The 13,612-nt window shown below is 43.8% G+C and overlaps 1 protein-coding gene across 13 annotated transcripts in view; it reads right to left on the bottom strand.

Annotated features, from left to right (window-relative positions):
- The window catches only part of KLHL29 (kelch like family member 29), a 393,114-nt gene that overhangs the window by 16,454 nt on the left and 363,048 nt on the right, over positions 1-13,612 (bottom strand). For all 13 annotated transcript variants that reach the window (XM_069011679.1, XM_069011680.1, XM_069011681.1 and 10 more), the window contains one exon: positions 5,253-5,446. In XM_069011679.1, coding sequence (XP_068867780.1) covers positions 5,253-5,446 — 194 coding nt within the window. The remainder of the gene's footprint in view (positions 1-5,252; positions 5,447-13,612) is intronic.

Here is a 13,612-nt window from a genome sequence, read left to right as displayed (position 1 = left end):
GGATACAGCAGGGCCACTGGGTATTTCAAAAGAAATACTGGAGAAAAGGAGGAGAGGGGAGAGGAAGCATGGAAACAGAGAAGCAGCCTCCTTTCCTCTCCAAAGTTCAAGTGTTGAGGCTGTTGGATATAGTAATCCATTTCAGGCTGGAAAATCTTAAATGGGATTTGTCGAGGTCAGCAAACACACTTGAGATTAGAAGGCAGAATAAATGTAAATGAAATAATAGGTAAAAGGTAATGTCTGCAAGTGGATAATGTGGTAACATCACTCTCCTTTTCTGTTGCTACAGTAAAATAAGCCAGTAGTTCTTTTCTGTGACAGGCCACTGGAGGAAGGAGTGTGCACTCCATGACAGTGCTTGAGCCAGAGGTGTCCTTCACGTGGGGTTGATGATTTAACGTGCTGCTGTGCCCCTCAGGAAGGTCAGACTGCGCTTGGGATGTGTCCGTGGCTCTCACATCTCTCCCTACATTACATGGCCAAGCAGCACAGTCCTGCTTTCCCTTCTGTGACTGCTCAAAGATCTTCCACTGCCTTTGGTAATGCACTCGGTCAGGGACTGAAGGGCCACTGCAATGAACAACAGCAGCACTTCATACGGAATGAGGTTGTTATAACCAAGCTAGTTAAACATTTTTACTGGGAGAAAGAAATGCAGGAGTGCCACCAGTCCAGGCAGACTCCAACCAAATTGTCTCCTGGCAGGTGTGGGTGCCCAGTGGGGAGGTTGATGCACTCAATGGAGCAGATTAGAGAAAGGAGTCTGGTTAATACAAACTAAGCCTGCTTTTAATAGCAAGTGCCTCTTCCTCTCCTTGAACACTCGGCAGACAAGTGTCAAGAATGGCACGGCATAGGATAACCAGAGGACTGTGATCTGATCCTTAACACAGCTCATGAGGCCCAGAGGAAGTTGCTGCCATGAACAGTGAGGGCTTGGATGTCATCCTGCAGGCGTGAACTCTCCTGCAGGCTGATCTTCCCCAAATACACAACTGGCCACCCAGCCCTATGGCTTCCCCACTGACCCTTGAGCAAACCCTCCTTGGAGACCCCAAAGTCGAGTGTCCATACTTGCAAACACCACATTTTGTGTGTGTGTGGGGGGCATGGCCCATGCCAAAGCAGGAGTCTCCACCTGCCACTGCAGGGCAGCTTTAGCATCAAATTTACGGGTGCAAGGTTGATGAACTGAAGAGTGTTGGAAAAAGAACAGCCATGGAGATGAAGGAGAGATAGGAGTGAAAAGGAGGACACTGGACAAACAGCAACACAAAAATACTGATTTTGCATGGCAGAGGGCAGAGAATAGATAGAGAAACACACTGAGGAGTGGAAAAAGTCATTCTGCAGGAAGGACATAGCATATACAGAGGAGAAAAGGGTGAGATAAAAATTCAAGCTTAGTAGGGTGAAAAACACTAAGAACTGGCCATGGGAAGAAAAATACATGAAGAATGAGAGGAAACAATCATTGCTTTGGGACTTACAGGTGAAAGCCAGCCATATTCCCCTACAAATACCGAAACTATTGGCCTTGGGAGAGGGCCAAGACATATATCTGATTTTTCTTGTAAAGTCAAAAAGTAAATTATTAATATGCATTTTAACCAAAATAAGCCATGGGACAGTGCAGTAAAAATGCACAGATGCTTCTAGTCCTGTTTTCCAGATAGGTCTTGCATTCTTAGGTCTGTGATTGCCTCACTTTGGTCAGACATATCACTGCAGGAGTAAATGATATGGTGAGGAACTAGATACTTGGGCTAGAAACCAGAAATACTCACAGGACTTAGATCCCTGTTCTCTAGTTCTCACCAGATTTTAAAATTTAATAGCGGTGGTAATTAACTACTGGTTTTCTTACAATCCAGAAACATTAATAAAACCTTGTAATTCCACACTAAGTGTTTAGAGCATCAAAAAAAGGTATATTTTAGTGCCCTGTCATGAAGACACAACGTGAACTGAAAGGCAGCGACCAAGTAATTAGGCTTACTTAGAATCCCTGACTTCAGCATGTCGATGGCCATCTTGTTAAATAAGACAAAGCTCAGGAAGCTGGGCACGGAATACATTATTTTAGCACAGCCATATAGGACAGCTTGTCCAGAAATGGGAAGGCAGGTGCTGCAAGTACGTAGCCTGGGTTCACTTACTCATACAGGACTTTTGTTTTTACATCTAAAAACATGAGAAGGAGATGTGCAAGGTTTTGGTGTTTACCAAAAACACACCGTGTGAAAGCCTCGTGAGGCTCCATTATCCCAGTAACTTCCAGCTGTGGGCTGCACTGCTGCAGGAACATCTGCCCAGTCCAAGGTGGGAAGGACTGACGCAGGGCAAAGGATGGGGCACTGAGAAAGGCCTTCTCCTCCCCACATGTGGATGTGTGTGACCAACACCTGCCCAAAGGCATCCACAGCATCCATGTGCAGCGTGTCAGTGAGCCTGGTGTCAGACCTACTGCTCACAGGCATCCACATCCCAACACCTCCTGAGAGCTGAAGCATGAAGAATAAATGGGAACTGGGAGTGAATTCACTGCATATTCCTAGAAGAAATCCAGGCAGAAGAGAGCAAAGGCTGAGCTGTGTGGACTTGCTCTCAGTCCCCAGTCTGCATCTCCTGTGCACAGGCAGGATGTCAGTGTCCAGCCTGCTTCACCTTCACTCAGACTGGACAAAACACGAGCCATGATTGATGCCAGTGTTGCTGTGGGTTAGGCTGGCATGTGATGCTTTGAAAGAGATGGATCTGCTGGCTTCAAACGTGTGCCACACTGCATTCAACTCACTATCATAAAATACCACAGTGAACTGAGACAAGTGCTACTCATCTAAAAATCTCCACAGACCTTGGCTGCTTTCAATACCTGCAGCTACTGTTGCAAATCTGAGCATGCTGGAGGCATTTTTAAATAAACTGTTGTCCTATTTGAGGTCAAACAGGTTTCACTGATCTCTAGGGTGACTTTGTAACAACTCACCATCAGAGATCTCAGTTGCCTTAGCTCAGAGGTACACCTTAGGAATTCACAAATCAACACAAAAAGGCTCTGAGGCTGTCAGAGGCACCTTGGCAGTGATCATGACAGGATTGATCCCAGCTCCATTTTGCAAAAGGCTCCTTCTACTTCCTCTTTCCTTTAGACTGTACTGTACCTGGCACTGCATCCAGTTCTTGGGAGGATACTTTAAAAATACAGGAGATGCTATGGTTTTTGTAGAGTTGAAAATATTGAAATGTATTTCCAACATTCCCACTGCCTTGTAGTGAAGATCAGGTATCACATCAGTTCACATTCCCAGACATTCTCCACTGGGGTGCCATTTTTCAGACTGTGTTATTGTAAGCTATTTGGAAGTAAATTCACATTATACATTACCCAACAAAGAACTCCTTGTTTTATTATATATTTTATTGTTTTATTATATATTTTATGCCTTCAGCTTAACTAATGAAAAAAAATCCATGAATACCATCTTTTAACTTCACAAGTATCTTTCACGTATTTTTGTACTATTAAGAAATAATAGTACAACTCTATTAGAACAGTGAGTGAAGAACCCAGCTCTGGGATGGTTAAGATGATTTTTTTTAAACACACATGATGTTGATGCTTGCTAGACCCTAACGAGCCCAGGGGATGACTCCTTAGCTCCTGTGGCACTTGTGCTATTATGGTAAGGAATAGGAATCCAGCTTTGCATAATGCACTCGTTTTTGCAGTATGCTGTGAGTCCAGGAAAACCTCATACTGTCAGTCAGTGGATTAAAGGAGCAGTGAGAGCTGTAGCCACGTGATGGAAAAAGCCAGGCAGTGGGGCTGTTTGTGCTGCTGTCTTACATAAGCACGCCTTTGGCCGGCTAACGCCCTCCCGCTGGGCGCTTCGTGCCCGTCCTGCGCGTGTCACGTCGTGTTAGAGCACACACAGCAGCCGGCACCCTCAGCAGGGGAGGCTGCGGCCACGGAGCGCCAGCTCCTTGTCTCCTGACCTACCAGGGAACCCCAGCAAAAGGGTCGGGATCATTGCAACAAGCTGCAACAGAAAGAGCAGCTTATTCTAAGTTTCTGAATATGCTTAGGCCTTACCTGAATACCTTACAGCTGTCCTATAATTTCTTACTTGCTACTCCTATTGCTCTAAGGTTCAGTAAAAAGAAGATGATTTTTTAGAAATGAGGTCACAGCGTCAACACGACTAAAAGGTTTAGAATGCTGAAACACTGGAACAGGTTGCCCAGACAGACAGTAGACACCCCATCCCTGGAAACTTCAAGGTCAAGTTGGACAGGGCTCTGAGCAAACTGAGTTAGTGAAAGATGTCCCTGCTTATTGCTTGGGTTACGTGACCTTTAAGGGTCCCAAACCACTGTACGACTCTCTGAACTCGGATGTGAAGGCAAACCACTCCAAAAGCAGCTTCTCTACAATGACTGTGTGTGAGTTGTTTCTTTGGCCACTTGGGTGCAGCCAGACCGAAGGCTGGCACAGCCCAGTGCAGAGCAGACGACCCAGGTCAGCTGTTGCCTGCAGGAGCATCCTCTCCGAGCTGAACACTAAATCTCATTTCCAAAAGCAGCCTAAACACTCAGGGTGCAAATTGCCACAGAAAGCAAGTAAGTTGCAAACTTCTGAGCACTGTTCTAATTTTGGAAGGAAGTCATCACCTCTGACATTGGCTGGTGCATTGGAAAATTTGGTTTCTCATCTTGCTCTTTATGTTTGGTGAGCTCAAGGGTATGATAAACTAAACCCCACAGTTTTAATAAATTACGTCTTGAAGATGTCAGCCCCCAAAACACATATGCCTGTGGACACCACTGATAAATCCCAGTTCAGAATGTTCGTCACTTCCCACAGAACTGGCAACATTTTAACAAACTCATGAGTGATGATCCACTACTTGAGCAGTGCTGTGAACCCACACGGAGCAACACATGATGCCAGCATGAAGTTTCACTGCACTTGGAGATTGTTTTAATCTAAAATGTCTAATTGTTCATACCTTTCCTTTCTCCTCTGCTTTGAACTCCTCACTTCTAGCTGGTAACTAGTCTGTATTAATGAATGACAATTGCCTTCAGTGGAGATCCAGACAACTGCTTCTCTGGTACAGTAGCCATGCATTCCTGCCAATATTTTATAGGGATATCCCCCCTGACCCCACAACTCCTTTGCTTTCTGCAAAGGCATTCAGATACCTGTAGCACAGAGGTTTGCTCTGACACCACGCAAGGCTTACCAATCATCGGAGACTCTATGAAACTCCATGAGTTGGTCTGGGGGATGTAGGACTGCAAGACCCCCGCGGCTCGGCCGGCTTCGTTCACCCCTCCGAAGACGTAGATCTTGCCCCCGCACACGGTGGCCGCGGCCGAGTGCACGGCCTTGGGCAGGGGGGCGATGGTCTCCCACTGGTTGGTGATGGTGTCGTACCTGGGGACGACAGCAGCGCCGTGAGCTGAGGTGAGCAGCACTGGGCAGCACAGACAGGCACAGAAAGCAGGCTGGGGCACAGAAAGGCAGCTTGGCAAGCAGAAGAAAAGCAGAGGTGGAAATGCATTTTTTTTAACGTCTTACAAATTCAGCCACTTGGTAAATGGTGTAATGAATGCTTTTCTCTAAGGTTTTAAAACATTGATAGAAGCCCAGAGAAAGCTGGTTCTGTTTTCTGTATATGCCTCTCAAATCTCATTATAGTCTAAGGTGCAGAAACTTGGGACATCTTTGCTGAGATGTCTTCCACTGATTAATTTCTTTTAATGAGTATACAATGAGATTATTCTTGCTAATCAGTGTGGAGATATCCAATAGTGACTGTGGGCAGGCGACTGTTAATATACTTCAGTTGTTCAGCTTGTGGAACACATCTCACCTGCAATATAATGCAACATGATGGCTCCTTTTACTCTAGTTAACTGACCAGCAATGCACATTTTGTGCCAGAATAAGTTGCTTCTATTTAATTTTCATTGTGCAAACCAAGCTACTGTGCTTCATTTCAGGATGCTGCAACTGTTAATGCTGGAGTAAGATTTCACCATTGGTTTTGTATTTGACATGAATCAAACAGAAAAGAGTATGCATGAAAGTGCTAAATTAGTTTTAAGGTCATCAGTATCTGATTTAATTAAGTCATTGACCATAAGGGAAGTGCAGTTAACAATCCATGGATGAAGATTCATTTTAGACAATATCACAAGTACAGGCATCCCTTTTTTTTTAAAGATAATGTGGCAGGGATCCAAATAGCTGCTCTAAAATGAGTCTTGGAGACAGTGGAGAATAATGTGATTTTTAGGTTTCTATATTTCCATGTAATGACAGATGCAGTCAAACAGGAGTTTCCTGTGTAGTGATTTTTCAGAGTTGTTGACTGCCAGAACAGAAGCCCTCATCACCCATTCAGGGCTTTTGCTCTTAATGGCAGTGATATGCAATATGCAAACACGAAATGAATTGATGAACATGAACCCTTCTGCAAAATATGATGTGGCAACAGGGGAATTCTCCCTCTGTAACATGGCCCTCAAATTTTCACTGCTCAAACTTGGGGAAAATAAAAGGGATGAATGATAAAAATGGCAGAAACAGCAGAAAATAATGTGCTTAATAAAAATGCACTAATGAGCTTCCTAGTAATATAACTGAAAGTAATTAACACACTCATAAAACTGAAGCAATAGCAAGAGGGAGGCAAACTTTAACTAAAAAAATTAGGAAAGTCCCTTATAATGAGCATGGAGAACTGCCTTGTATGATGCTCTAAATTAGTTACTGAGAAATTAAATTCATCTACAACAAGTGATCAAAGGGAAGAAATAGAACAAGATTAAACAACATGGTGCTGGAAGCATTCAAGGTGACACACCTTTGCTGGGCTGATTCTTGTACCAAACCTGAGCCTGAAGATGCATTTTGACTGCACAAGCAGCTCCTCCAGGTAAGTCACCACATGCTGCATCTCCCGCATTCGCCCACAGCACTCGGAGCAGCATTCACATCCACCCAAGCAGATATATGAAAATTTCACATAATATAAAGTTTCACATGTTGCTTTTGGGACATACTTTGCTAACTCAGCTGTTGCAGTAATTGGTAATTCTTGATGTCTTGTTAAAACATTGGCTGTAATTGGTTATGGAATGGGAAAAAGAACAGAGCTGAGAACTGACCTAGTGTTCCTTCTCTTGTTCCTCCTTTAAGACAAATTCCACCTGTCAACTGATAGGTTTTGTCTCACACTATCTACTCTGAATTAGCACCAGGAACATATGTGGGCAGTCAAAAGTGGTCTGAGATGGAGGTGGTGAGCAGCCAACTGCCTTCCCTGTTGCTGGCAGAAGTACCTGGCACAGCTCAGCTCCCAAGACAAAGATGTTCCTGACAGTGGCTTTCTGATTGTCCTACTATGTTTTTGGGAAGAAGGGGTTATATCCTTCACATATGCTGGAGGCTGGGTGTGGTTGAGGACCACAGCCATAGGAATACTGGAGAAACTTCAAATTACAAGAACAGTCATCCTTTTTCTGGATCGATTTCCTTACTGAGGTCTCGGGTCCCACAGACTCCCTTTTTCACTCACTTTCACTGCTCTCTGTTTATGCTCTGTGATGACAGAGCTGGTATTTTTCCTACTGTCCTTCATCTGCCACTGAGAAACCAGAAATGACCAGTTTCACTTCATCTGCTGAGATCCAAAGGCTGAAAATCTACTGGATACAGGTGCATGTGGTGAAGCTTAAAACCCCACTCTTTTCTTGAAGAAAGATTTGGTTTAAAGTCATTTGGTTTAAAAAATCAGTGAACCATAAAGCAGGCAGAAGCAAGTCCCAGTCCACTTAGCATGGGCACCTAACGTGGGTTTTACACGGGCTGCTCAGTGAAGCAACTCTCTTAAGTGAGCGCCTACCCAAGCCCTGAGGCTGAAGAGGAGAAACTGATGCCTCAAGGCTTCCTGATAGCTGTCCACCACTTCCTTCCATCCCCTGGGAATTTATTCCTCCAGTTCACTCCCTCCTTGCAAAACAGTAGACCTGATTTCTAGCCTGTTTTGCTTCAGCTCCCACCCACCAGAAAGTTTGTTTCTTTTTCCCTGCTGGATTATAAAGCTGTCTGCTATCAAATCTCTCTCTTTCACATATGGACGTGCAGAAAATAATAAAGTCAACTCTTCACCTTCTATGGGATAAACTAAGTAGTCTAAGCTCCTTAAGTCTCTGCAAGGCACGTTTCCATCATTTTGGTCTATCTCAAGTCAGCTCTTAATGTGTTCACACAAGGATTTGCACCAGATTAACTAAATTGGTTTAAAAATGAATGAAGGTGAACCTTTGTAACCTTCCAGGACAGAAAATACTGACACCTGCTTTACCTCTCTACCCTAGGGCTTTTCCATCTGTTGTGTCATCTCTGGCACTGCCATCACCCCACGGCCACTGGTGCTCGTGGGGCTCCTGGCTGCCTGTCACACCAGCCCTGCTCAAGGGCCAGCAGGGAGGAAACTGATTTAAAGAATAATCACTTTGATCTCTTTCCATTAGTCAAGCTTTGCATTTGAATCCCCTGTTTGAAGCTGTAGATGGAGACATAATGTGAGCTGGCTTCAAGCCAAGCAAAGGTTTTTCTTCCCTCTCCTGCACCACTCCCTCCTGGTGTGTCCATGCTTGTCCTTGGCTGTGGGCCTACCAAGCCCATCCAATTCGCTGAACTTGAATCTTCAAGGACATTTCCTTTCCCACGACTGATTCCTGGTCTGCAGTTCTTGCACACCATGGTCTCACGTGTGGTTTTACACCCTTGCCCTCACACTCCTCCCTCTGCCCCAGCAGCCTGCTGGTCCCTGGCCCTGCAGGACACGTGTCCCCACCTGTCACTTCACGTGTCACTTGCACCAAGCATAGGGATCTCATCTGACCCTTCTGCACTCACTACCTGCTGATTTATGTATTATTTAAACATACACCTTATATGTTTTTGTATCTTTTATACATGTGTATTTGCACATTATCTGCATATATAAGGTATATATGTATGTATACATATAGTTTATATACCCATGATATGGCAAATGATCTGAATCCAGTAGAAAATACAGCTTAGGCTTGAAGAGAACACAAGCAGAAATAAAATCTTGCTGGTTGCCACAACTCCCCACTCCTAGGATTTCATCTGGGGGCTTCATCTTCCCCTTCCTTCCTTCATTTCATTCAACGCCTCCTTCTTTGCTCTTTCCCTACGATCTCAGTATTAACAGCAGAAAACTGTTCATTTCAAGCTGTGCCACTCGCTTCACTGCCTTCTTGACTTTTGATCTCTTCAGTACCTGAAAACAGTATTTTTTTTTTTTTCCTCAGTCTCTTAATTTCTGTCGTCCTAGGTTAAACAGCCCTATGTGTATCTTGATTTATTCACATTATAAGATCCTTACATTACGGTCAGCCACTTACACACTGACCATTTCTGTCAGTCTGCAAGAAATCCTTCAGTTATTTAACCATTATTTAATTATATTTGCAGGAAAGCTTCTATTTAAACTAAAGCTGTACAGTGTCATATTGAACTGTTCTTCCGATGATTCACATGTTTAAAATCACAGCAATGGATTACTATTTTTTGCCTTCTTTTATTTTCTTCTGATGGGCCTAAGAAACTATCCTAAGACAAGGCAATGTATTTAATTTTCTTCTGTCTAGGTAAGATAACATCTTTAAAATCACTGAGTCCAATCATTAACCTGGCACTGCCAAGCCCAACACTAAACCACGTCCCTCAGTGCCACATCTACGTGACTTTTAAATACCTCCAGGGATGGTGACTCCAATGCTCCCCTGGGCAGCCTGATCCAGTGCCTGGCAATCCTTTTGGTGAAGTAATGTCCACCTTCCTTGTGGGAGAACCCCTAATTCCTATATGATCATGTCTCAGTAAAACAGTAGGTTCTGAAGCAGTTTCTAAAATGTATAAAGCTTATTCTTGACACTGATTTTTTTAAACTGTCTTCGAAGTATGCACTGCCAACAAAAGTAATCTCCCAATTTTAGATAACCCTGTTGTAAAAGTACTGTCAGGTCAAGGGGATTCATCTTCTTCTGTCCTTCAAACATATAATAACCACAAAGCACCCACATTTCCACACTTCCAGTCACATACGTTGTCTTGTCAGCATACGCAGCCTTCTCGGCTCTCAAATTGCATATATTACAGGGCCCATCCATTATCTAAAGACCTAGTACATGGATCCACTTCATTTCGCCAGCTCCCAACTCAACTCATATCTCAGAAGAAGACAGAAAGTGTAATACCCTCTCTCCTAACACCTAATGACTTGCTTCCTGTCACACAGAACCTTGCCAGAGGGGTTTGATGGAGAACTGCAGCCACCCTGTTATTTCCCTAAACACTCATTGCAAAAACATAACTTTCCCTGAACATATACCCATGCACAGCCACCAAAATGGACTTATAACTCAGCCCCTCTGGCACATGGATATTGTTTTAAGATGAGTAACGAATGACTCCTATTCATCTGTTTGTGATTTATAGTCCCATAATATTATCTATCGAGACGGAATTTTTGCTGCCTCCTTACAGACAAATGGCAGATAAAGGGTAAAGAATCTCAGCCCTGTCAAATTTGATGAGAAAACACCCACTGTTTTAAGTGGCACCAGAATTTCTGGGTAAGGCTGCACCCTTCAGCATCAACGACACAACCGAAAGCATGGAGAGATGGACACAGGAGCTGATGCCATAAATCATTAGGAGTCCAGTGGTCCCTACTCGCTTTAATGCTTTGTCATAGTGCAGCAGATGTATTAAGTGCAGGCAGGTGGCATCATGCATAGCTAAGGTGGTCTGACATTTGTTTTTAAAAAGCAAAATGCTGTATAAACATCTTTGTAAGATTTTAACCATTTAGGATCAAATATTACAAGAATTCCATGAAAAACAGGTGGAGAACAAGAAAGAAACTGGGAGAAAATGCTATGTTCTCTGTCTTCAAAGACCCACTGTGGTGAGACACCCTGTAGACTTTATGCTCTGGGTGTGCTAACTGGTGAGGTCAGGGTAAGTCACTTTGGACTGGAGACATGTCCTTCACCATGCCAGACGACAAACGTCAGAACCTGGCCAGAGCTGGGCATGGTCACGCTTGGGCTGACTGAGAAAGCAGAAAGCAAAATGTGGTTGGGAAAGATAAGCTGCATATGCACCAGGGGAGGTGGTAGGTGGTCCAGCGAGGGAGGATGTGCAGTGCCTTGCCCTTCACACTACACTGGTGGCACAGCCCAGGACTGCATTTTGTGTCAGGCCTGGATAAGCCCCTGCACCTCCATCTGGGGGACAAAAGGGCTATAATCTCAGAGGCCTCCTAGGAGGTGAAAAACTACCCCAAACCCAGGAATGTGTTTCTGCAATTCCACACTCCGGGGAGGAGTGATAATTTTAGAGGTAAATGTAATTTTTGGCATCACCTGACACGGACCCTTATGACCATGCCACTTTATTTTAATTTAGTGCTTTTCTATGACCTGCTGGAATGACAGAGAGGTTTCCCCCCTACTGAGAGACTATATCACAGTGTCCCATCCAAACCAACACAGTATTTGAAGAGGAATGTGCAACCCACATAGAAATATGATGGGAGAAAGTTGATTTCTTGTAGGTCTAGAGGAGGCAGGGGGAAGAAAAGCAGAGTCAAGAAGTGGGTATTCACTGCTCATAAGACAGAAGCCAACTCAGCAATTAAAGTGATTTTAGTTTGTATTTTAGTGTGTTTCTTCCAAAGTTGCAATCCAAATTCAGAAATCCTCACTGCTTGCAAAAATGGGTACAGCGATTTAAATTCCTGACCCCTGCCTTGTCCAAATGTGAAGTGCTTTTGTGTGAAAAGGCCTGACTTTGCTCAGCACAGCTAGGAGGGTCAGTCTTCCCTCACCTGCACTTCTGACAGCAGACCCTGAAACATCCTTTCCAAAACAAAGCTTCAGCCATGCTGTGCTTCACTTCTGTCACCCCCTACTACCATTTTAATACGAAGAATAAAAAAGGAAACATCCCCAAACTTCTCTCATTTCCTGGCACAGTCCAAAGGAGGCCATGTTGCACTTTTTCCATGACTCTGCCTCAGAAGTCACTCTACAGACAACAGCAGATTAATTATAAGCACGGGTTTAGCAAATCCCCATGACAAGACATCCTTATTGTGGCTGAGACAGCGTGTGCTGAAATGATAGGGAGGAAATCTGCTCCTTTCCCACATCCAAGTCTCTTGGTGGGCTCGGTACAATGGAAAACCAGCACGGCTGCTCTCACTGAGCCAAGCAGGGGCCGCCGAGGGGCTGAGTGTGACTTTGCAGGCTGCAATTTCATCTGTGGTGAGGGCTGGGGTGACTGAGATGGGAGGGAAGGAGCAGGGGGCACTCTGCTTGATTTGGGGTCCATTCAACTGACCAACATTTCAGATGCTTTGATAAAGAGACCATGAGAATAGGAGCAGAGACAGAAATCAGGCCTAAGGAAAACTGAAAAGAGATTATTTAATCAATGGCAACTATCAAGACTCCTCAATAGCATTATTTTGCTGTTCATCTTTATCAAGAGATGGAACGAACCAGCATCTCTTTCCTGGGCTCTCTCCTTCCTGTGTTCACAGAAATAGTTGTTTTGGTATGACACAACCAGCACAATAGTTCTGCTAGTCAAAAATTTACTGACTTAAATGATGGGACAAATACCTGTGATACCAGAAACAAATCTGCTGAAAAGGGTGAGATTTGCTTCAAAGCAAGTCCGGTGCACAGTGCCCACCTTATGTTTTGGGTTAAGGAGGGAAGCAACGTTCACATGTTGCATTCACTGCTATGATTTATCATTCATTCCTTGCTGTCTGCATTTCCCTGATTTGCTGAGAGCATCATCACCGACACCAGTTCCTAACCTTTTGAAAAATGTGTTATTTTTTTCTTCCCCTGCAATCTTTCCTAGTAACCTCACCCTATTTGTCTTGGTTGTTAATGCAACTTTTATTGAAAAATGCCTGCTTCAAAATGTTGCTGACGAAGTATTCAAATTCAGCATTTAAAGCTGACAAAAATTTTTGGTTGCCACATTCACATAGGAAAAACATTTCCCAAAAATGTGTCCCAACTAAGTGTCTGGGGAGGGCTAAGATTGTATCGATATTTTTGGAATAGAATATTCTCATAAACTGCACTTCAAAGTGAATTCTATTTTTTAATGAAAACATTGATATACATATAAAATCTATGGCTTTATTGAATGCCACGGGTGACAAGAAATTAGCTGGTTTTGGAATTTTACTTTGTGAAATACTTTTGTTGCACTTTTGTTCCTTCCTGTTTTTTTAAGTTCCATGTGAAAAAAAATGAAAAAAAAATTACATCTGGAGTCTACTTGAAAGGAGAAATTTCCATTCTCTCCCATCTTTGTTCAGCCAGGAATTCAAAACTGTTTCCATTTATTGGTTGTTTTACTCTGAACTTGGCAGGTTCCAGCCCCAGGCCAAGACCACCAAAGGGAGGATCTTCCAGTCAGGTCAAGGCTGAGGTGCTACACCAGGAAAACACATACAAGAAA

This window comes from Aphelocoma coerulescens, chromosome 3, assembly GCF_041296385.1.
Source record: "Aphelocoma coerulescens isolate FSJ_1873_10779 chromosome 3, UR_Acoe_1.0, whole genome shotgun sequence".
NCBI classification, from domain to species: domain Eukaryota; kingdom Metazoa; phylum Chordata; class Aves; order Passeriformes; family Corvidae; genus Aphelocoma; species Aphelocoma coerulescens.
The sequence above is the reverse complement of the archived record's forward strand: the minus strand, read 5'-3'. Positions and strand labels throughout refer to the sequence as shown.